The sequence below is a fragment of the Rhipicephalus microplus genome, chromosome 10 (genome assembly GCF_043290135.1).
Source record: "Rhipicephalus microplus isolate Deutch F79 chromosome 10, USDA_Rmic, whole genome shotgun sequence".
Taxonomy (NCBI): Eukaryota; Metazoa; Arthropoda; class Arachnida; order Ixodida; family Ixodidae; genus Rhipicephalus; species Rhipicephalus microplus.
In genome coordinates this window covers 16862299-16886492 of record NC_134709.1, presented here as the reverse complement: position 1 = coordinate 16886492, position 24194 = coordinate 16862299, and the positions used below count along the sequence as shown (strand labels likewise).

Genomic DNA, 24194 nt, shown 5'->3' with positions numbered 1-24194 from the left:
TTGTAGACGGCACTGTTTGTAGACGGCGCTGTTCGTCGTTTCGGCGCCATGCAATACGGCTGGTCGCAACGTTCGGGAGCGAGGCGCACGTGCGATAGCAGTACATGCGAGTCGCGCTTCAACTTTCTTTCATGTGTGTGCATGTGTGTGTGGACTTTACTTGGACTTGTGTAACTACGTACAAGAAACCGCGTCACCCGGAATTCATCGAGGACGACTGGGAGCTTCGTCTTCGGCATCAAAAACATTGGTGAGCCCCCCCCCCCCCCCCCCCCCCAAACGAGAGATGTTCGGCGAACATCCCTCAGTTCAACCGAAGTTTAAAGGGATAAAATTAGAGAAAAAACTGACAAAACTTCGAAATGCTATTCGAAAGGTGTGACTGTTCCGATAAACAAGAGTTAATTTCCCGTATTTTTGAACAGTCGGCTGAATTTCTGATGGATTGTCAGCGCGCGGCGGCTGCAAGCGAGCCGTGACCTGACAATCGCCGAGGCGCATGCACGTGTTCTTGTCCTCCTCGTCCTTTTCTCTGCCTCTCCTTTCATCCCACTCTCCCCTTCACACAAAAGCAGTGATGCTTTAGCCCATTCGGGAGCATTGTTCGCTACCGGTGCTGCCCATACCTGTTCTGGGAAACGAAGAGGGGGGAAACGAGCGAGTCGAGAGACGGGCGACGGCTGGCATTGTAGGCTTGGCCGCTTCGAGAGTTTGTGACGTCACCAAACTTCACCTCCGCTAGTTCGGGGCGCGGCCGCTAGACGCGGCAGGTTGTGAAGAAACACGTTAAATTCGCCATTTTTTTTTCTTTAGTTTCGGCCTGGAATGGAGGTTGACTCTTTCGATTTGGTAGAAAATTCTTGGCGGCAAAAATTTTGTTCAGCATCTCTTTAAGCGAGGCTGCGTAGGACTTCAGTGAGCGGGTTCCCTGAACCGCCTCCTCTTTTTGGGTCCGCACTCCCCGTCAACGTTTCTAGACCAGGTTTTAGAAACGTTGCTCACCGTGACACTGGTGCGCGTACAGCTTTGAGGCTTAGCTTACAGTTAGCACCGTTAGGGCCGTGTCCACCGGATGAGGGCACTATCCAAAATGCCCGTGTAGCTCCCGCCGCCGTTGCTTCGTGCCAGTCTTTTCTAGTGCGTAATGTGGTTTTCTTGGGCGGCGTGTCCCGGGGTTCGCCTCGTCGGCTTGTCCCCGCATTTCAAGAGAACGACTGAACTTCAGGTCTGCACAAAGCGTCGCCCCGCCGCGGTGGTCTAGTGGATAAGGTTGCTGACCCGTAGGTCGCGGGATCGAATCCCGACTGCGGCGGCTGCATTCCCGATGGAGGCGGAAATGTTGTAGGCCCGTGTGCTCAGATTCGGGTGCACGTTAAAGAACCCCAGGTGGTAGAAATTTCCGGCGCCCTCCACTATGGCGTCTCTCATAATCATATCCTGGTTTTGGGACGTTAAACCCCACAAATCTATCTGCACAACGCGCCGGGATCTGCCATACAAATGGTGGGTTAGAACTTATACTGACCGTTCTAGGCGAGATCCTGTTCAATTTACTTGTTCCTTTTGCCGTGTTAACCCTCGCCCTCTCTTTTTTCCACTTTGTAGCTTCGACTTCGCTGCTAGATCAGAAAGTTTACTTGGACCAGCCGTGGCATCGCGTTCAGCGACTCAAGCTTTACCAGTGATGCTGCGTTTATTTTTCGATGCGCGCCTTCATCGTCTCACGAGCTTTGCTTTTCTTCAAGGATCGCTCACTTGCGTTCCAACAAGCTCCACGCCACTGCGGCGTATCTCCCGCGTTATCGCTCGCCGACGGAGTCTTTACGACGGACGTGCCGGCATTACATCGAGTATAAGCGTGACGCTCGTTTTCCGTGATCACAACAGTACATTGAACGCGAAGGGCTGCCTTGCTTTTTCAAACTTTGTTAATCAGAGCAACCGTTCTCTGAAGGGTTAATACGGGTTCGCCGAAAGGTGGGGTGCGAAAAGGGTGACAGCAACCCCGTAGCTAGGGAGAGGAGGTCTAGCCTCCCCTCCAAGATTCGTATGGAGGGGGGGGTTACAGACAAGAAATAATAAAAGGTGTTCTTAGTGGTTTTCAACACGTGCCCCCCCCCCCCCCCCTCGAAAAAAAAATTACTGGATATATGCTTGGATGACACCGTCTTACTCGTTGCGTTGACAAGCTAGCGCTTGGGCTTTGCGGTTACCGTTGCCGCGGCCATATGGGGCGCATGTATTTAGTTGCAACTTAAGCACGTGAGCGGTGCCTCTCTGCCTTTCCAATAAAGAACTCAGTTGAGCGTCAGCGCTGTGCACATTTCATGCATACTCTTCGTTTGCGCTGTTTCGCATTTACGATCACATTATAGAGGACAGTAACCAGCGCGTGGACCGGGTCGAGATAGAAGGGGACACATTGACAGGTGGCGTTGGTGCTTTGTGTAACTACGGCGGGGCTGGAGGAGCGGCTCGCGCACGCGTACCAATCGCAGCCATGGTTTAGCTCGAGTCTTCGCAGCTACGACGGGTTCGGGTAAATAAAGCAACAGGCTAAATCAATAGAACAACGCATCAATTGCTACATTAGCCGTAGGCGTCCGTGGCCGGTAGCAGGGTGCATTGCAGCGGAGAAAACGCACGACGGACGGAACACGAACGACGACTACGAACGCTGAACCATGGCCTCCAAGATTCGCTTGTGATCTCGGAGGTCATGGTTGAACTTCCAACGGCCAAATTGGACGTTGCGTAAACGATAGGCCAAGGGAGCGTGCGAATGATGTGAAGAACGCGCGTGGTGGGAAACATTTTGAAGGTTTACTTGCTAGCCGTCAGGATTCTGGTATAACCACGGCCAGGCTGGAGGAGCGGCACGCGAGATTGCGCGCTTGCCGCTGTCCAGACCTGCCGGGGTAAAAAAAAAAAAAAGGCAAAACACGTATCACCCGAGAAACCGTAGAATGAGAACGCATTTCTTACCTTCGAATGCAGAGATGTTACTTGGCTCGCGACTTCAACATAACTTGAGCAAGTCGGCGTGAAGCAAGCAGCGGACTTCAAAACGCCCAAGTCAGCCTTCGCGATTCATAGACGCTCATGTGGGGTAAGGTTGTGTAACCGTGCCGTCTCTACAGCTCATCGATAAAGAGATGGCGTACCTATACATGAGCGGGGAATGACGTCTGTCGGGCGGTGTGAATATACGTGCAATTTTCCAATAAAGGTTGTTGAAAGTACAGCGCTCGTCGCCGTCGTTTGTGTTCCGTTCGTAGTCTGCCCAGAAAGCGTGCCCCTGTCGTCCGGGCTGTTCTGTCAACCTCCAGTCTTTCTTTCTTTTTTTTTTTTGCTTAAAATGCCGAGCATTTCTTACTCGCATGATATCGCGCTTCGGCGGCGCCGTCCACACCCCCACCGCGCATGCTCGCGTCTCGTGCCTGCCCAGGAAGGCACCCGAAAAACCAGTAAATATATATATATATATATATATATATATATATATATATATATATATATATATATATATATATATATATATATATATATATATATATATATATATATATATATATATATATATATATATATATATATGGGATATGGCACAACGGGAGCGTTGTCAACAAGGATAAATATATTTATTTCCCAACAGTTTCGGGAGGGGCCTCCCTTCATCAGAGGATGAGTTATAACTCATCCCCTGATGAAGGGAGGACCCTTCCCGAAACTGTTGGGAAATAAATATATTTATCCTTGTTGACAACGCTCCCGTTGTGCCATATCCCATATATATATATATATATATATTGGAGGAGCGTTTGTCGCCGGATCCGGGAATAATAGGAGAATAAAAGGAGTTTGACTCACAAGTGAAAAGATTTTTTACTTGACGTTTCGACCGTGGGCCCGGCCTTCGTCAGAATGAAACAAAACACAGCAATGGTAACCACTTATATGCCAGTTGGTCACATGGATTGTAGATAGGTACAATCAATACACGTGGAAAAAATGCGTTCAAAATGTATCAACATACTGTTCGTCAGTAACATACTCGCGTAACAAGAAGATTCAACAGCAATTGACAGCTCATGTGGTGACGAAAAAAACACCGATAACAGAAGATTAACACGTGAAAAACAGCACCTACACTGTTACGGACAATTTTCAAGGATATAATAATAAAAGGTGATCAATGCGCATGACATATTACTGGCGCAAGAACGTTAAGGTGCCGGGATTTTCGTTGAGACCGAAAGCAATGGTACTGAATTTGTGGATGAGATATGATTCCCGGACTTCTCTGTCACGATGGGAGCTAAAGCCTGACTCTAGAATTGTAGCTTTTATCTTGCTGAAGGAATGACCTGGAAGCGCAACGTGTTTCGATAACGGTAAGTTAGGAAGGGAAATCGCGTGTGCTTTATGATTATTAAAACGTAGACGAAAGCTGGTCTCGGTTTGTCCAATGTATTGCATACCACATACAGAGCACTCCAGAAGATAGATTACGTTCGATGTGTAACAGCAAAAGTTACCCTTTATTTTAAGACTGAAACCGGAGGCGGTACTCTGAGCTGAAAGTGATGTTGTCATATGTGCACAAATTTTGCAGCGTGATTTATTGCATGGATGGCAACCCGAATATTGCGGTTTAGTAACTTTAGAGGATGTGACTAAGTCGTGTAAATTTTTAGAGCGTCTGTAGATTACTTTAGGTGGAATCGGGAAGATTGTTCGGAGACGTTGGCTTTGCAAGAGGATATTATGATGCTTTTGAAGAATACAGTTTACTCTGGGAGCCGAAGCTGAATGAGTGAGGACCAGGTTGGTTAGGCGTGAGGTGGCAGTCTTTTTCGGTGCCTTTAATAAGGTCTTGCGTTCGACGAGGTCAGCCTTTTTGAAAGCGTCTTCTACGAGACGGACAGGATAATTCTGTTTAACTAAAGATTCCCTCAGGGAAGTGCAGTTCTGGTGATAATCAGACTCATGTGTACAAACGCGTTTGAAACGGAGTGCCTGACTGTATGGAATGCTGGTCTTCCAGTGCTTTAAATGACTACTGTGAAAATGAAGATATTGGTGCCTGTCTGTGGGCTTCTTGAAAAGCGTGGTGCTTAGTCTGCCGTTCCGCAAAAAAACAGTAATGTCAAGAAAATCTGCGCGCTTGTCCGAGAATGAATGGGAGAATGATATGGAACTGTGAACATTGTTGAACGCTGTTATAAATGAAAGTAATGCATGCTCCCCGTGTTCCCAAATCAGGAAGATGTCGTCAATGTACCTTTTATAAAAAAGTGGCGTTAATGTTTGACTACTCAAGAATTCTTTCTCCAGCACACCCATGAAGATATTAGCGTAATTGGGGCCAATTTTAGTCCCCATGGAAGTCCCGTTCACTTGTACGAAATGGTCATCGTTGAATTCAAAGTTATTGTATTGAAGAATTAATTTCAATAATGTTGCTAATGTTGCGCCATCTATAGAATGGTCGGAGGCCGAACGCTCGTATTCCTGACGAACAGCTTCGATTCCGTCCTTGTGTGGAATGTTTGTATATAGGGAACAAACATCCAGAGTAACCAAGAGGGATCCTTCAGGAATAATTAAATCGGCAATGTCGCTCAAGAATTGGCCTGAGTCTTTGATGTAGGACGGGTAAGTTTGCGGAATATGGCTAATGAGGGTGTCAACAAAACTGGAAATCTTCTCAGTTACGGAACCGATAGCCGAAACTATTGGTCTGCCGGGGTTGCCTGTCTTATGAAACACGTTGCGCTTCCAGGTCATTCCTTCAGCAAGATAAAAGCTACAATTCTAGAGTCAGGCTTTAGCTCCCATCGTGACAGAGAAGTCCGGGAATCATATCTCATCCACAAATTCAGTACCATTGCTTTCGGTCTCAACGAAAATCCCGGCACCTTAACGTTCTTGCGCCAGTAATATGTCATGCGCATTGATCACCTTTTATTATTATATCCTTGAAAATTGTCCGTAACAGTGTAGGTGCTGTTTTTCACGTGTTAATCTTCTGTTATCGGTGTTTTTTTCGTCACCACATGAGCTGTCAATTGCTGTTGAATCTTCTTGTTACGCGAGTATGTTACTGACGAACAGTATGTTGATACATTTTGAACGCATTTTTTCCACGTGTATTGATTGTACCTATCTACAATCCATGTGACCAACTGGCATATAAGTGGTTACCATTGCTGTGTTTTGTTTCATTCTGACGAAGGCCGGGCCCACGGTCGAAACGTCAAGTAAAAAATCTTTTCACTTGTGAGTCAAACTCCTTTTATTCTCCTATATATATATATATATATATATATATCGGTGTCAGTAACGCGCCTTATATCCAGATGGTAGCGTTGCCTCCGGGACATCCATCGCACGACCCGCTCTCGACGGGAGACTGAGAGAGAAGGCGGGCGCGCGAGAGAGAGGGGTGCGCGCGCAGCTGCAGCGAGTGAGGAGAGCGGAGGAGCGAGCGAAGGGGGAGGGGGACTATCAGCGTCGCGCTGCGGCCCGCCAAGTCCTCTTTCTTTTAAAGATAGAGAGAAGACTGCGGACGCCGCCGACGGCGGTGGATGGTTTGGGGTTGCTTATAAAGTGTATTCACACTTAAAACTGTCGCTCCAGGAGCCATTCAAGACAACACTGGGCGTCCAGCAAGCCGAGCATGCGAGAAAAAAAGTACGGGGGAGAGGTCCGCTACCCCACTCCTCTTCCTCGACTGCGGGCGGGGAATTTAGCGGCGGAGTGCGCGTTCGGAATTCAGTCTAGGGCGTGTTTACTTCACTTTCGCTGGACTTAACGCTTTGCTTGACTCGAGTTGATGCGATGGAAGCAACAGTACCTTCAGTCAGTAGTGGAGTACTACCCAACATCAGCGTCCCACGATTCGTTGAAGGCAACGCTTAATCCTGCTTCATTCAATAAATAAGTATAATAATGACGAAATAACAATTAAGCATTCCCAAACCATACCCAATTACGCAACATTCACGCGATTCCCCCACCACTCTGCGACGCATATACTCGAGTTCTCCTCGTGGGAAGATGTAGGCGGCTTTTCTCTTCCCAGTAGGGTTTTCCCTTGCCAGGGAACAGCCCCCGCGAGCAAGGGGAAGTTGGGAACAGCGCTTGCTTGCTGTGGAGTGAATGGCCTTCAGCATACGAGTGCGCAGGGCATAGGCGTGCGCAGGATTCCGCTTCAGAGGTGGGGGGGGGGGGGGTGTGAAGGTGTGTCGCAGCGCCCCCCTTCCTAATACGTCAATATATGCGACAGACTTTGCGTCCCCCTCCCTATTAGGTCAATGTATAGGCAGATTTTGCGTCCACCCCCTAGGTGAGGGGGGGAAGTCCCCCCTGCCCCCTCGTGCGCACGCTTATGGCGCATGGTTTCACTTCAGGGAAGAGGGGGGGAGGGTAATCGGAAAGCCGCCCCTTCCTATCACGCCAATGTATGGGGCTGAGCTTGGGCTTTCTCTCGCCCCCTTCCTATAATGTCAATGTATGGGGAAGGCTTTGCGCCCCCCCTCCCTCATTGCGCCTGCTATGGCTTTAAGAAAGGTACTATGGTGTCCAGGCCTACCTGAGGGATTGGTGCTTTCTCGTGGGGGGGGGGGGATTTCTTAGGAAAGGACGGAAAGGTAAGAAAATGGGGTTTGGAGTGGAGAAAGAGCGAGACCCTATGCACGAATTCACTCGGTATGCCACCATGGCTAATAGTCGAGCAGCATCAGCACTGGGATCGGTCATGCGGATCTCTTGATGAATCGAGAGTTCGAGGTGTGAAGTTGCCCAGGTTGGCGACTGGTCGTAGCGCCCCCCCCCCCCCCCCCCTGCTCCCCGCGAGACCTGGAAAGAGGTTCCCCTCGTTTGGTGGAACATGTACACCACCATACTGACATAGATCACGCCAGTATTTTAGATTCAGGTACATTCCGCTATAGCACATACGGCGCTTGAGGCTATGGTGGTCTAGGGGTCGGTGCTTGTATCTCGGTATGTCGCCGGTTTACTAAGGCAAACGAGGTCTCGGCTTCCATCATTTAGTGAAGATATATAGGTAGGTTCGTATGAAATGCAGTCAAAGGTAAGAATTAAGTTCAATTTTGACATATTAATACTATTTCGGTGGGGCGACGGGGTTCAAGACAATTTAACAAAAATATATGTAAATTCTTTATATAAACTCTTAGACAAAAAAAGGGTTACAGGTCCATTATTCATACGCTTAAAACAACTAGAATGACTAGCTGTTCCGTGATATCTCGCGGTTTTTCGACGCGTGGAAGAGACGCCTCTAATAGTTCTTGTATTGCACCAAGGCGGGCAAATCGCAGGTATTGTGTAAGCGAAGCATAATTAAGTTGAAGAAGACGAAGCGAGCGCGTAAGGGTTTACGATGATGATAATATCCTTTTCGCACTGTCCCACGGCAACGAAAAGCTTAAATAGTACAACTAAATAAAGTTACCACCTCTGACATCCGATGCGGGACCCTCATGAGTGCAATACAGACGCGAAGTCTGCTAACGGGTGATGATAAGAAAGGGCGAGAGGATCGAGAGAAGGGTGAACGGCTCAATCGGGTGCATCGGACTGGCGTTAGAAAAAAATAGAGGAGGCGCTGATACAGCAGGTTCTTTTACAGATTTTTCCAATATGCTTTTGTGTTAGCATCTGCACAACGTTAACACGTCCATGTACTTAGATTGAATGAATTTGCACTACGCATGCACATCTTGATTTTATGTAGATGCCTATGTACTTAGAGGAACTTCGGGGAGTCAGAAATATTTCATTGACCCACACTGTGGGATGCCTTATTATGACATAAACGAGGTCTCAAAGAGTCACTTTGGGATCACATTTTGTTACGAATACTTATGCCAATGGCCCCGAGATGCTCTGACACTTGTCTAATACAGGTGGCATTTCCGAGCTGAATTTCTCGTTTACTTGAAAGTGGACGTGAAAACAAACTCTGTTTACAGGTAAACACTGGCACATTTTATTCAAGACAAGTGATCACATTGACATTTACAAGTATGAGGGTGCAAGCTTTGACAATTCACACACACAAAAAAACATCAGACAAACTTCCCACATCTGCTTCCAAAATCCCGGCACACAGCACGTCCATTCACTCATTCAATACTATGAATACCTAAAGCCACTTCAGAAGCAGTTTCAAATCATACAAAAAAAAACGTAATTATTGCATGCATGGCGATTGCAAATCAATATACCACAAGAAGTTTTTTAGCACATGCAATGCTTTATCCGTGTAGTAAAGAAAAAGGGGGTGTTGGATAGTTAAAATGTGCAACTTTTTTTTTTGTCTGTAAATACCGGGAATTGCTTTTCCTGCAATGTAAAGCAGCATGTAGTATATTTGTTTGAAGAACATCATTCAGGCAGTGAAGTCTTGAGAAAAAAAATTATGGCACCAAACATATCCCATTAATTTAGTCTGCAATTTTTTTTATAAGTATAACAGCGTGACCGTAACTGTACCAATAAAACTGCTTAACTCACACAAAGTGTATTGTGATCAATTTTACACACATCATTCACCTTGTCATTACAAAAGGCAGTTATTAGTCATAATTAGTGAACAATAAATCAACTCGCACCATGTTTGTACTTGAATAAATCAAGCTTTGTAGCATTAGCGGGACATATAGTGCTTGCAGTTGCTTTCCACATGCCACAAGAAACCACATTACATGATTATAAAGACAAAATGTACAGTAGATCCAGACTTGGCCAGGAGGGCAGCATAGAATGTTGTACATTACACGCATGTTTTTTGGCACAAACTGACAAGCATACTATAGACTATACAACTTGAGAGAAGAATGACATGCATAATTAACAATGGTATTACAAAAGCTCGTCATGTGATACATATGAACAAGCACTGTGAGGTAAATATCATCCAGTACTTAAACAGGAGACCACAGCTTGGCAGTCATTCCTTAGCTACTAAGATACAATTTACTCATGGTATTCTCTCATTGAAAAATGCCCATTGTAATGTTTTTCGGACTGTTCACTGCCTCAACTAGCATTTTGCTAAGATACATTGGTCAGTGCTTACACTCAAGATCATGTTTTGGCCGTCCTGCAACAAGGCATCAAGATGTCCTGTCTGCATGAACGCTGCAATGTTACGATGACACATACTCTCCAAACTATAAAAATCCAAAGAAAAAAAAAGAACCTTCTGCATTTATATACATTCTGTTAATTCATATATACAAAAGTTTTTAGCAGCTATGCCTTAAAGAGGCTTTGCAACACTTTTCCAAGTAGCCATAGAACAGCTTCATTAATGGAACTTATTGTCTCACTAATTTACCACACAAAAAATTTTAGATTCCTTCAAGTAGAAGCAGAGTTACAAATTTTTGTTGCACGCTGCAATTTCTTTCTATCCTTTCTCATCCAGATAAGCGCACTGAGAGATAAGCAAGGAGGATGACATGGAAGAAAGAAGTTATGTCACGTGCACACTATAACCTTGAGCACTTTTTTTTTTATTCAAATGCATGCCTTACTTCCAGCGTGATTGCGAGCGCGTGTGGGCACGTGAAGCCATCCTGTGGCAGCCTCGATAACTATGCAGCTCATGATGCTCAAATCGGCCAAGGGCAGTGATTTTGAATATATAATGCAGTCATTTCAGTGCATTGCATCACTTACATAAAGAAAGATCGATTTCTAGCTGTTTTTGAACATTAATTGCAAATTCCACACCACATGCTGCCATATAATGTTTGGCTTCCATGCTCTCAGATGGCTTGACCACCAGTTGGCAAGAGTTTTTGACTATGCTGAAAAAGTATTGCAGGGCCTCTTTAATAGGAAAAATAGCAGTCGGAGAAACAGCACATTAACTTCAACGACATAAATTTGCTGCTTTGAACACTGCAGCAAGACTTTTATTCTGTAGGGTGCAGAACCGCGTTACTTTGGCAAGCAAAACTCGCTTTCTGCAGTTTAACTAATGCGTAACAAAGTTGAGTAAGCAAGCATCTCAAAATGTGTGTGCTCTGTCATTTCCTAGTACTTATGAAATGTAAATTCAGTAAGCTTAGTCCTCAGGGCAGCCTAAAATTCCAAACTGTAGCTTATGGTAGGTCACATATGTCATCAGCCCACCTGGTAGTATACACATCGACAAGCTAATGTGACCATAGTGGAGAAAACCCACCAAAATGTTCTGCATAACAAAACCCCTTGAAAATTTATTTTCCTTTACATTTTCCGAAAATATTTCAGTAAAACAGCGAGCACCATTTTCATGGTAGTAGAAAGTTCACCCTGCTGAATCAGTGAAGGTATCACGCAATTAGAAGAATGCATGCTCTAGTTTACAAAAATGTTTAAGCAAAATTTAAATCTGTGCATCATGTGTTACTCGCTGTGGCCTGTTAGCACAGTGAGCATACGGGGCAGCGTAAAGGCACAATGATTAGAATGAGTGTGCAACATAAAATTAAGGCACCACCAACACATCATAAAACAATGATTTCATAGAAAGGTGCATCATAGAGAAATACACATTGCCTCCAATGAATAGATATCCATGAGTGTACAAACAACCTTTCCACATAGTTCTTTCTAAATTCTATATATTTATTATGAACTCCATCTCAGCTGGCTATACCTAGTTTCAGTACCGCCTGGTTCGGTATACCAGCCCATCCCTGGTTAAATAATTGCTAAGTTGGTGGGAATAATGCCCAAGCTCCAGTTAGGCCAAAGCCTGCATAAGTAGATTAAATCACCATCGTCTTCCAATCTAGCTGGGTTGAAAGAAACTGTAAGAGTAATTAAACATGGATGCCGATTTGATTACCTATAAATCGGACAAGAGGACTTTACCTATAAATCGGCCAACCTTACCTATAAATACCTTACTATATACCTATAATTATCTTACCCATTAATCGGCCAGCAGGCCAACAGGTTGCTGTGAAGACAAGCCACCCACTAGATTTCCTTCGAGTCTTTCATGAAAAAAAAAAAAGAAAGCTTAAATTTTCTTAAGCAACATCCCAGCTATATACTTTTTTAAAAGTTTCACGAGACTATGCGATCGAAATAACTGTCGCATAATGTGAGAAGCCCTGCAGCCTTCTCACCAGTATGAAACTTGTGCGATTAGGCAATATAGCAGCTGTAAGTGGGTGCATGTCATGGCTTCAAAGCTTCCCTTCGATTTCACTGCAACTTCTCAAGTGCACCAAGATGGACCTTCTTGAGCTAGTCATGTGTGAAGAAAGTGCTGTCAGTAGCGAAAGTTTGCAGGGCCTCCACTGTGTGGAGTAGCAAAACAAAACTGCACAGCTGCATCATCTGCTACATCTGTGCCCGGTTTCGAAGTCAGTGGTACTGCGACTATTGCAGCACTACTAGCGTGTTCCAGGCATGCTCTGGTGAATACCTGTCCTTGATTAATTATCCGGCATTTATTTTGAGATCGCTTTCCTGCAAAGGGTCGATCTAAGCAAAAATGATTTGTGGCGATTCCAAGTTCCAGACTGTCGTATACAACCCTAGCCGACACTTCGTACAGTGACGACGACAATTCAAGTGACAGAGCATGACTTAATGTGTGTGCCTAGGAGACGAAATGTTTGCGAAGCAGCTGAGCCTCATGTCACTATCTTCTGTGGAGAACTGGTCGGCTGTGGCGTGGTCTGGAAGCGACAGTGAGGAAGTGCTCCTAGTGCTAAAAATGGCGAGCTCCCTGGCCGTTTGGATCGTGCTAGATACCAGTAATATAAATCAATAAAAGTAATAGTTATTCGTCCCTCAGTTGCATTTTATTTCGCGAATAGCTACCAGGGGGTCAATAGCTACTCATTGACGCAAAAATCTTGACATGAGTAAACTTAGTGTCAGTGCTCCTTTAACACTTCATGCTATGTTCTCTGAAGAAATAAGCCTCCCAGGAAGCATGCCAGTTGTGCTTTCTGTAGGATAGATATTAATATTAAGTTACAATAACAGCTTATTGATGCTTGCGTTATCAGAAAGATGAACAGGACTTGTAAGTTACAATGACAGCGTATTGGTGCTTGCATTATCAACAAAAAATTAATGCTTTTTACTCTGGCTATGGGTCATGGAAGATGACATTTATTCAGAAAATGTAGCATATTATGCAAGAGATGCTAGGGTTCTCTGTTCACCATCAAGCATCTGACACAGATGCGCGAAGATGCTTTAGAATCGATAATGCTTTAGCGCCTATAATGCGAGTCAAAAGCATATCGCAAGAAGTCAGGTGATGAGACATGCCTATAACATTGAAGAAGGGACAGACATGCGCAAAGAATAACTGTTGCGGAACTGCCTTGAGCCTCGACATCAGACACGGTCGTGACAGATGGAGCAGCAGTGCAGTTTAGCGTCCCTCTGTCTCGTGTTGGAGATCCCGCAAACTTTTGCTGCTGATGGTACTTTGGCAAAAGAAAATCGAGTGCACATGAAAAACCATAGTTTATGGTGCAGAACAGGCTATCCGGCAGTTATCTGTTAGTCCAAAAAGCAACCTTATTACAGCATGCAAGACTACTGATTTGGCATGTACACAGGCAAGTCCTAAAAAGACATATACACTCAAACCTTAATATAACGAAACATCACTTATAACAAACATAAATGAAAAATATTCTTGCAGTATAGTGCTAGGAATACAGCTTTATAAAAGGTTTCTCGATATAACGAACTTATTTTCATGTAAGATGCAACTTTGTTGTAGAGAGGTTTGAGTGTACTGTAAATGGCAATGACAATTGAGGCTAGCAGAGCCCACAATGTGCTTCAAGGAGGATGTCCTTCACAGCGGCAGTTCACGACAATGCACACGATCAGGGTTTGCGGAAGCTGACGTGCACAAATAAGCTTGCCGGCACCAGAGAGATGAAGGCGTTGTTGTAGAGGCGCACATGGCGATAACCCTCACACACTGCATCCAAGGGAACGGCAAATTTAGCCAGCTTCATGTTCTTGCCCGTGCGGCTCTCGTCCTTCACTGTGAACGCCAACATGGCCAGCTCGGGGACGTGTACCGGCAGCTCGAATTTCTCATCCCACGTTGGGTTGAAGCCTGGAAAGCATGCACGAGTGGAAAGATTACGCGCAATTTTCACTCAAGCAGCAAAAGAACATCAGTCCCATTTATTTAACTGCAACTTAAGGTATTTGTGCAGAATCACGAGCTGGGCTAGTTGATGGATATCCATCATGCAGCAACTTTAAGAAAAACATATTTGGAATACAGACAGTAGAAAAGATGGTCACAATGCTTCTGTCCTTTTATACTGTCCATTTTCTGTGTCCGTTCTACAGCCCTTTAATGTTCACTTTGCAAATTTAAAGCATATATGTTGAACTGTAAGTTATTTCTCGGTAAAGCAGTGATGCTTGGAACCTCGAAAAGCTAAAGAAATTATGAGTAATACAACACAGTTGATTTACAAAAACAAGTGCTATTGGCCATAAGATCAACCTACAGGTTGATCACCACCATCGCGGTGGTAGTGTGGATAGGCGGTCGGCAGCATGTATACCGATGCATACAGCGGCACTTCGTTTTGAGCGGTTAAGGCTGTTAAGCTGATCGTTGTAGCCTAGCAGCACTGACTAACACTCCCATGTTTAATGCTCATATATGCCCCACAAGGTAGAAAAGAATGACCGTGATGTAGCTCAATTTGTGGAGCGTCAAACTTAATTTTTTGTCCACTTTACTTTCTTCACATTTACATTATGATTATTACAGAAAACATCCTCCTGTATTTTCCTTGACTTTTTTGTTAGTTTATATTGTCTTGGGCATACGTACAAGCAGTTAAACTTGCACTGACATAACAGAATTACCACCCTTTGAGGACGTGCACGATGTATGCATACATGCAATCACGATGTGGCTATAAAAGAACGATGTAGGGACCAATCCACACTAGGCGCGCCTTAGCTTGCAGCTGCTAGGCAGCGACTCGGTTCAATCATGCAGCCAATGTGTTTAACATTATGTGAAATATTATCCTTTGCTATATGAAGTATGGTAAGCTTTAGGCTTGTGTGAATAGTGATTTTGACCTAATAATTTTGAATCGAACACTTGTATAGTATAAATAAATAAATAAATAAATAAATAAATATATATATATATATATATATATATATATATATATATATATAAACTGGGTGTATTGGAACTAAACTGTACACTGTTATTTTTTTTTAATTGAAACAAGGCTTGCTCAAATGCCTTTTTTTTTTCTAGGGAAGTTGGAACAACTTTGAATAGCAGCAGGATTCGACTTTCAGTAGAATGCAGTAAAATATGTTTAAAATCTGCCATATTTACAGCCTATCAGTCAGTATAACAGGCTTTTGAACTTAAAAAGTTAATCGATGTGAGGGTAATATTTTAATTTCAAGCGGAACTTCCTGGCAGTGCAGATTTCTTCTAAGTACGAGTTTTTACCACTTAGGGTTAATTAACCGAGGTAGAACCACTTTTATAGGAGGTTATATGTCAAACAGTTTGAAATTTTCAACAATTTAAATTCGATTCGAAGCGAATTTGAATACTGTATTATTCGTTCGAATATTTGAAACATTGGAATATTCACAAAAGCCTGGTAAGCTTCATTGACGCACACTTTGCCCAACTTGACCAACTTTGGCAGCAAAGCAAGTGGCGATATTCTTTGTGAACAAGGTTATATTTATTTATTTTTACAGATACTGCTGCCCTGTCTTGAGCCATAGCAGGAGGGGGCAAAAGTGTACTCATAAAGGCTAGACATTTACACATAGTGCATTGAAAAGAAAAATAAACACAAGAAAGGCAGCGTCTAATTTGTACAAAGCTCAAAGTAATAACACCTTGAACATCGCAAGAAGTGTGAAGAAGCATTATGCAGTATTCACACAACAAAGGAGATAGAGTGATATAAAAGATGACAAGTGATTGTCTCACCATTATTCCTGACGAACCGTGTCTTGACTTTCTGATTGTCGAGAGGGTGTCCGAATACTTTGACCACAACATAAGGATCGACGATTTCCCCATCCGTGGTCTCAAGAGGCTTGGGAAGCTGCTGGCCGCTGATTATCTGCGACATGAACCCGAATCGCATGAGTACACTAGAAAGACACAAAGGCAGCAAAACTTTAATCTCTATTGTGCAGTCATATATTACAGTCTAACACAGATATACCAAATTCTCATCATAACAGGGTTGCATCTTAAACAAAAATAAGTTTGTTATATCCGAAAATTCGTTATCAAGGTTTATTCCTAACACTATGTCTATTGCAAGCTTCAATATGGAAAGAACGGGCCACACAAATTTGCCTGTGGTGGACAATCGGCCCATTTAAGAAAGACAACTAACTCTGTACACACAAGGCACAGAATGTTTTAATTGTGGGAGGAAAAAAAATCGCTTATCTTGGCCCGCTTCTTCGTCTTTGAAATTAAGTTCAAGACGCTGGCCTTGATCTTACGAAGTCAAGTTCAATCGCACTCTTTTTGAAGGAAAGTGATTGGACTCAATTTCTCACCCTCAGAACGAGAGTCTTCTTGAGAGACGGGTCGGGAGAATCCATCCTGAAATTTCCCTTTCGGAGGAACTCTGGCATGAGCACGTAACCGCAGCGACCGTTCAAAGAGAACTTTGCCTCGTTGAAGAACATTTTCTGGTCCCAGCTTTGGTAATTCAATGCCACTGAGGAAGAGAACACATCAAAAACAAAATGAAGGCAGCAGAAAGCACTGTTCCGAGCTTCCCAACATGCATTGTGCAAAGGGGATGGTGACTTAGCACTAAGATCTCACGTTGACATCAACGATGCACCAAGCCTATTTTGTTGCAAAAGACTGCATAGATGTTATTCTTGCTACTAAATCATAGCAGGATTGCTGGACAAAATGTCAATGCCTAAATGCATTGCAAGCATCATTTCTACCCAAAACATGCAAGGGGTGGAACATTCTGACAGCATTTATAGTTGAGTAACCAAGCTCTCATTAAAACTGCTTCAGTTAACCACATTAATTATGAAGAAAAGAAGTGCAAGTTTAAGGGTTCTTTTCTTGTTTGACACAACTTTAATTAGAACTAACAGGACAATAATGCCAAGGAAAGTGTTGCAGATGTTATTAAATGTAACTCTAATCTAAATGTGAAGAAAGAAAAGTAGAGAAAAAGATAACTTGCTGGCAAGCACCGAACCTGCGACCTTCAAATAATACGTCTGATGCTCTACCACCGAGCTACGGCAGCGGTCATTTCTCTGTTGTGATGTGTGGTGCGCGTTCAAAGTGCGCGCCTTCGAAAAGTGCGCGTCACGGAAAAAAAAAAACAAAAGGAGAAATACCAGAGTGCACGTGCGGTGCTGCTTAAACAAGAATGACGACGTTAAAGAGCGTCAAGCACGAGGATGCGTGGCAGGACGTGAAGTAAGCAAAAGGTAAAACATCCAATGGGCAGCGAACACGGAGATTTCAAGGCCCAATGGCTTGACACCACGAAACAGTAGTATCTCCAATGAGAACGAGACAAGTGGGCCAGAGCGGAAGCAGGAGCCTGGGGAGACCAGAGCAAGGGGAATTCGAGGCAGGCAGTGCAAGCGGAAGGTCGTACCGGGCCGGGCGCTGAAGATGGGCCGTTGGGTTCCGGACCCGAGCCTACAGGACTTCCACCGGCCGGGGCCTCCTGCTGTCGGGTTCCCGCTCCAAAGGACCGTGGCCATCCGGTCCTGAACTCCTTTCCAGGGCCTGCGGACTTTGGTTCCGGCAGGCGAGCTACAGCCGTCGGGCTCCGGGCCCGAGCTGTGCGCCCAGCTGCTTGACTAGGTCGACCCTAGTTCCCGGACGCGTCGCCACCAGCCTGCGTTCTCCCGTCTCCGACGTGTCCACGCTCCTCAAGCCGAAACCATCACGATTTGGTAGGGCTTTTCGACGTGTCGCCAGCAGCCAGCGTTCCCTCGTCCTCGTCCAGCCCACGCATTGACGCAGGAGTCACGGCGTTCCGGTTTCTCATCACCGCCGAAAACCAACTTGTGGGTGAGACTGCACCGATACTCTTGCGCTACTCCCATCACTCAGCCCCTTTCGAACGTTAGGTTTAGTTACTGACTTTGAACGTTCTTGTTGGGTGTTTACAGATGTGTTTCGTCATGTCCAGTCAACTGTTTATTAAGTGTTTTGTTTTGTGAGGAATCTTTGCCTTTTTACTTTTCAATTAAACTTTTTGTGTGTTTCTTGGAAACCGAACGGCTTTGTCCTTATTAACAAAACTCTCTGAGGCTCAGCCCGGGAGAAAAACAAATCAGCAACAAGAACCCGCATCACAAATTGGCGTCCGCGACAGGACAAAGTCGTTTGTTTTTCCAGTAGATTTTTGACGCGGTTAACACGATGACGAACACGTGGGAGTTAATTGAGTTGGCGGATAAAATGGGACTGACGGGAGCGGAGTTTAGAGTATGGTACGAGGAGCGGATGGAGAGGGAGCGTGAGCAACGGGCTGCAGAACGAAAGGCGGCGAAGGAAAAGCTTGAATTGGTGCTTAGAGCTAAGAAGGAGGAGCTAGAGCGCGTAACGCGTGAAAATAAAGTGTTGCTAGAGCGTCAGACACGCATACTGAAGCAGCAGCTCCAATTAGAGAGGGTGGACTTCGAGCGGCGACTCGAGCTTGCGATGGCGAAAAGGGGGCAGCTGGCGATGCAGAAGGTCGAGCAAGCGGTGAATGTTTGCTCCGATAGCAGCGTTTGCTGGAGGGAAGTCGATTCCTGCAAGGTTGGCCTCGAGCCCCGCGACAGCCTTACTTCGGAGCGAGAAGCTCAGATAGAGGAAGGCAGAGAGGTGGACAGCCAAGAAGGCAGGAGTCATGAGGAGTTTGTTGAAGCGACGGAAAGCTTCTCTGGCTGGGAACATATTACTTCCGTTAGCTGCTTGGGGACCTCTGAGAGGCCAAGCACCTATGAAGAAGAGCGCCTGGATATGGGCGACCTAGAAGCTGTGGAAAATGTTGTGGAGCAAAGCTTCGATAGCAGGGAACGAAGAAGCTCCATTCAGAATGAGGTGTGTATCAGAACGTCTCAGAGGCCGAGCACATTTCGGGAAGGGGTAGGGCTACCTCTCAATAGCTCCATGGAAGGAGCGCTAGAACGTCATTGGGAAGATGGCAGCGAATGCCATGAAGGCTCTGATATAGTGGCCACTGATTGTTTTGTACCGACAGAGGTAGCAGCAGGCACCACGTCAATGGTCCTAGACCATACGTATATCTCACTCAGAGAGAGAGGGGATTCTAGTTCACAGGATAGCGTAACTGCTATTTGTCCGAGAAAACACGATGGGAGTGCTGAAGCACTCTTCAAAATAAACAGTATCGAATCGGAGGTGGGCTCGATAGTAGGTATGGAGAATGCCAGACAGGGTCTTGAACCTGAGAACGTGATTGGTTTTGAACCTATAATTAAGTCCACTCAAGATGAGCTGTATAATGACCGAGCACAACGGCATCCCTTCTCAAGAATCCAGGAACCTCACACGCTTGTCGGAGCGTTTGGGCTTGCTGAGGGCACCCCGAGCTTGTGTTCATTAGATGGTGAACTAAAAGAAAGCATTTGTGTGAGAGATTGTGGCATTTGGACATTCGTGTCTCAGTGCGTTTCGTGTCGACGCCGACGGCTCGAGACCGCGCCCTGTTCCTCTGTGACCGGTAAGCGTTCATGTGGCCGGCGGGGGCGCAGACACGCGTTTCAGCGAAAGTGCATAAAAGCATGTTTGCCACAGTTACTTTCGAAACGTGCGAGAAGGGCAGTGCGTCTGGTTTGGGACGCGATAACCTGAGTGTAGGGTTAGAAAACCGGTAGCTCTTTCTGGACTTCGACTTTTAGATGCGGACACAAGTAGCTTTGTCCATAGTCGATTTTGTAGTAAAAAGGTTTATTCCGGGTTTCAGAACTTTTAAATGCAATTGGGTGAATCTAAAGTTTAAGTGTGGACATTTGGACGATGTAGCGAACTGTAGCCCGGTGATGTGTTGAACTGCGTGGTGCAAATATGTGGTTTAATTGTGACGTAGTGCAGAACGCGCACTCATCGGCAGTTTTTTTTTTCTAAAAAAAAAAAAAACTTGAATAAAAGGGGGGCGTATGTGATGTGTGGTGCGCGTTCAAAGTGCGCGCCTTCGAAAAGTGCGCGTCACGGAAAAAAAAAAACAAAAGGAGAAATACCAGAGTGCACGTGCGGTGCTGCTTAAACAAGAATGACGACGTTAAAGAGCGTCAAGCACGAGGATGCGTGGCAGGACGTGAAGTAAGCAAAAGGTAAAACATCCAATGGGCAGCGAACACGGAGATTTCAAGGCCCAATGGCTTGACACCACGAAACAGTAGTATCTCCAATGAGAACGAGACAAGTGGGCCAGAGCGGAAGCAGGAGCCTGGGGAGACCAGAGCAAGGGGAATTCGAGGCAGGCAGTGCAAGCGGAAGGTCGTCACCGGACCGGGCGCTGAAGATGGGCCGTTGGGTTCCGGACCCGAGCCTACAGGACTTCCACCGGCCGGGGCCTCCTGCTGTCGGGTTCCCGCTCCAAAGGACCGTGGCCATCCGGTCCTGAACTCCTTTCCAGGGCCTGCGGACTTTGGTTCCGGCAGGCGAGCTACAGCCGTCGGGCTCCGGGCCCGAGCTGTGCGCCCAGCTGCTTGACTAGGTCGACCCTAGTTCCCGGACGCGTCGCCACCAGCCTGCGTTCTCCCGTCTCCGACGTGTCCACGCTCCTCAAGCCGAAACCATCACGATTTGGTAGGGCTTTTCGACGTGTCGCCAGCAGCCAGCGTTCCCTCGTCCTCGTCCAGCCCACGCATTGACGCAGGAGTCACGGCGTTCCGGTTTCTCATCACCGCCGAAAACCAACTTGTGGGTGAGACTGCACCGATACTCTTGCGCTACTCCCATCACTCAGCCCCTTTCGAACGTTAGGTTTAGTTACTGACTTTGAACGTTCTTGTTGGGTGTTTACAGATGTGTTTCGTCATGTCCAGTCAACTGTTTATTAAGTGTTTTGTTTTGTGAGGAATCTTTGCCTTTTTACTTTTCAATTAAACTTTTTGTGTGTTTCTTGGAAACCGAACGGCTTTGTCCTTATTAACAAAACTCTCTGAGGCTCAGCCCGGGAGAAAAACAAATCAGCAACAAGAACCCGCATCACATCTGTCCACTTTATAGCGTACATTGCTGTGTGGTAGATTACTGGGCTGCCACTGAGACGGCCTAAGTGCGAAACCCTATCCATCCTGGGTGTTTGTTATTTCACTTTTTTCTTATTTTGCACGATAGACGTTATAGCAGACACCGCGGGCAGCGGACAACTACAGCGCCAAAAACAACCCTTGTGATTTCATAACAGCTTGTCCTGTAAAATGGACCAACAACTGCCGTTAATGGTTTACTGCTAATCAGATAAAACTGAATGAATACATGAGATTTTCAGACCAGGGAAAGTATAGGGGCCATAAATTGTTGCCTAGTAATGCGACGAAGTAATAATAATGTTAACTGTATTCAAATTAGGTGGGCAAAACATGGATTGGAAATACTGCCGAGAGTCAGCCAATAAAATCGTCATGAAAAAAAAAAAACGATGATGATAGATTCTATAAAAACAAATAAATAAGCTAGGTAATGATAATAAGAAAGGTTGCCTGCACGAGCTTTCAAGGTGGTGATACTAGCGAAACAAGAGTAGTCCGAGAAAATTCAGAGTTACTCTAGTGAAAGAAATTAGAAGTCGAGAAACGCACCGATTTGGCATCCGACGTTCCAGAATTTGATGGGGTCATAGTTGCTCGAGTCTGTGCGGGTTCCCTTGGGGTATATTCTGGAGAGATGCTTGCTGTTGTGGCTAACAAAACTCTGTGCTCCCTCTGGCGTCGATGAGATCTTGCTGGCCTTGACTTCGCTGAAGGAAGCCATTTCATTGAAGTGCCCTGATGACATAGATTATACGAAGTTATAATTTGTAAAACAGTACGCTTTTTAATTAAGAGAGAGAGAAAGAAAACACGAATGTGAAAAAAGGGTGAAGACGCTCGTTTGAGGTATACTCGACAGGCACGAAGCTCGGCAGGCTTGTTTAGAACGCTAGAGTGGCACTTTCCAGACTGCACTGGCGATGTCTGCCGAATATGCCTTGTTCAAGAAAGCCCACATCTAATCATTTGTCAGGAAAGGTAGTGCTTGTATCAATTTGTGCTATCTCAAACCCACGTTCATGGTAGATGCCACTTACACAGTTTGGAATGCAGCGCTCCAGAATATATTAATCTTTGTACTGTGCACTTGGTAATGGGTAAAAAAAAAAGGAGTAGCATGTGTAATAATAGTTGCAGAAACACAAAGCAAAATATGTGCAGCAGGTGAGTTAGCCTGGAGTACGTGCCTGCACTCCTAGAATAGTTCAGTAATGTGTATGTACTCCTGCTGTTGCAAAAGAAGACCAATAAAACCTCACATGATGGTTGATTGTCAAGTTGGACAAGAGCCTATAGCAGCCACTGTAGATCATCCGTGTACTTTGAGCTGTCCACTATTGTTCATGTTTATAGTAAATTCGTGGCCTATTGACACTGCGAATGGACATTTTCTTTCGAGAGAGGTTAAAAACAAATTCCATTTCATTATTACCAGAGAGATTGATATCCGGAAAGATGCACCCTTTTTTAAGGCTTGTTTATGGCCAATGATGAAATTTCTGTCAATAAAACAGGGCATCTAATTTTCTTGTGATAAAGAACAATTTTGGCACTCTAACTTTAATGAATCAACCCACAAGCAAAGAAACATGTGTGCTTAAACAACTTTCCACAAACCATATTTGCATGGTTCTAATGCAGACTTGTTTTTACTTAACGTAGCGCTCACATTTCTACAAGCATTGAAATTGGGCTCAGGATTAAAATCTGCATCAAGTTATTTTTTCAATTTTCTTAGTGTAAAATTACCTGCACGTTACAATAGGGGCACTCTAAAGTTGTACGAGTATGTTAACAAATAGTACAAGTTTGTTAATAGCATGGCCAATTCAAGCACCCAGAATTTTCCTCACATTGTCAAGTTGCATGGAAAGATGCATATGTGTATGGTGTGCTCATAGCAAGAAAGTAATAATATCTGTGTCATAAAAAACAAGATCAAGTAGCACTGGGAGTTGTGGGCCAGGAAATGTTCTGTGATACTGTATTAACGGTAAAGTGAGCGTAATGGTTCACGTTTATACTCACAATTTTCGGCCTCTTCGAATGACTTGAAATGTGTTGCCTTGCAGTAGTTGACACAGTCCGAAAGCTCCTTGGCTAGGACAGCTTTGTGCGAGGTCTAAGCATTAAAGCAATAAAACAGGTAAAAGAAAGAGCTGACAGGCCAAAATGGGACTAGTACAGCATGTCCAACAATGAAAGTGTGAATAATATTGGCACAAAAACTTGTGTTAGAGTTACTACTAGATTGTTTCAGTTCAATTTTGCAGAGAATTTCGACGCATTTTTTAACTGGACTCGAATGAAAGGACAACGCAAGCGTGCAGCATGCCATACAGAAGCACCAGAAAAAACGAGAAGAGTGGCCAAAAGCACACGAAGCACTTCATTTAAAGAATTTTCAAACAAGCAAGCGTGATTTTTTTGCATTATAATTCCAGTTTTTTAAAAGAGGCACTTGTCAAAAGGGTGTTGAGCCACTTTGCCTAACAATCATCAAATTACTTCAGTAATGCAGTTTACTTCGCCTTGAAAATCGAATGCCGCCAGAACTTCTTGAATCTGTCAAGAACGAGCGAAGTTACGGGGGCTCGTTGCGCACTTCAAGTGCTTTCCCTCATCTTGTCACGTGCACTGAAAGCTAAAAAGGGAGGAACGGCAGGGGGGAAGAAGTTAGGTCAGCGCGCATTGTGACTTTCAGCACGTGATCAGGTGCGATTGCTCTCCCCATTGTGAGGTGAATCTTGCGAGCAAGTGCGGATCGCTGGGATGTCCAGCAAAATATGGAGTGCAGCACTAGTACATGGCAGCACCCAGTGGCTGAGAGCACATATGATCCAAACACTGCTTTTGATTTACGCCCGTTATTAGCCAATGGC

General features: G+C 45.0%; 2 protein-coding genes across 9 annotated transcripts in view; one reads left to right on the top strand and one right to left on the bottom strand.

Annotated features, from left to right (window-relative positions):
* LOC119181838 (uncharacterized) overlaps nt 1-24194 on the top strand; it is a 138493-nt gene continuing 114299 nt past the window's right edge. For 2 of the 3 annotated variants that reach the window (XM_075875121.1, XM_075875122.1), the window contains exon 1: nt 1-250. In XM_075875121.1, coding sequence (XP_075731236.1) covers nt 105-250 — 146 coding nt within the window. In that variant the 5' untranslated portion in view covers nt 1-104. The remainder of the gene's footprint in view (nt 251-24194) is intronic. The other variant, XM_075875124.1, reaches the window with a different exon arrangement.
* The window catches only part of LOC119181469 (1-phosphatidylinositol 4,5-bisphosphate phosphodiesterase delta-1), an 81400-nt gene continuing 66204 nt past the window's right edge, over nt 8999-24194 (bottom strand). For 5 of the 6 annotated variants that reach the window (XM_075875129.1, XM_075875127.1, XM_075875125.1 and 2 more), the window contains exons 14-18: nt 23341-23434; nt 21862-22047; nt 16609-16772; nt 16022-16157; nt 8999-14137 (exon numbers count right to left, since the gene is read on the bottom strand). In XM_075875129.1, the coding sequence (XP_075731244.1) occupies nt 13899-14137; nt 16022-16157; nt 16609-16772; nt 21862-22047; nt 23341-23434 (819 nt within the window). In that variant the 3' untranslated portion in view covers nt 8999-13898. Of the gene's footprint in view, nt 14138-16021; nt 16158-16608; nt 16773-19901; nt 20988-21861; nt 22048-23340; nt 23435-24194 lie in introns of those variants that run through there. The other variant, XM_075875130.1, reaches the window with a different exon arrangement.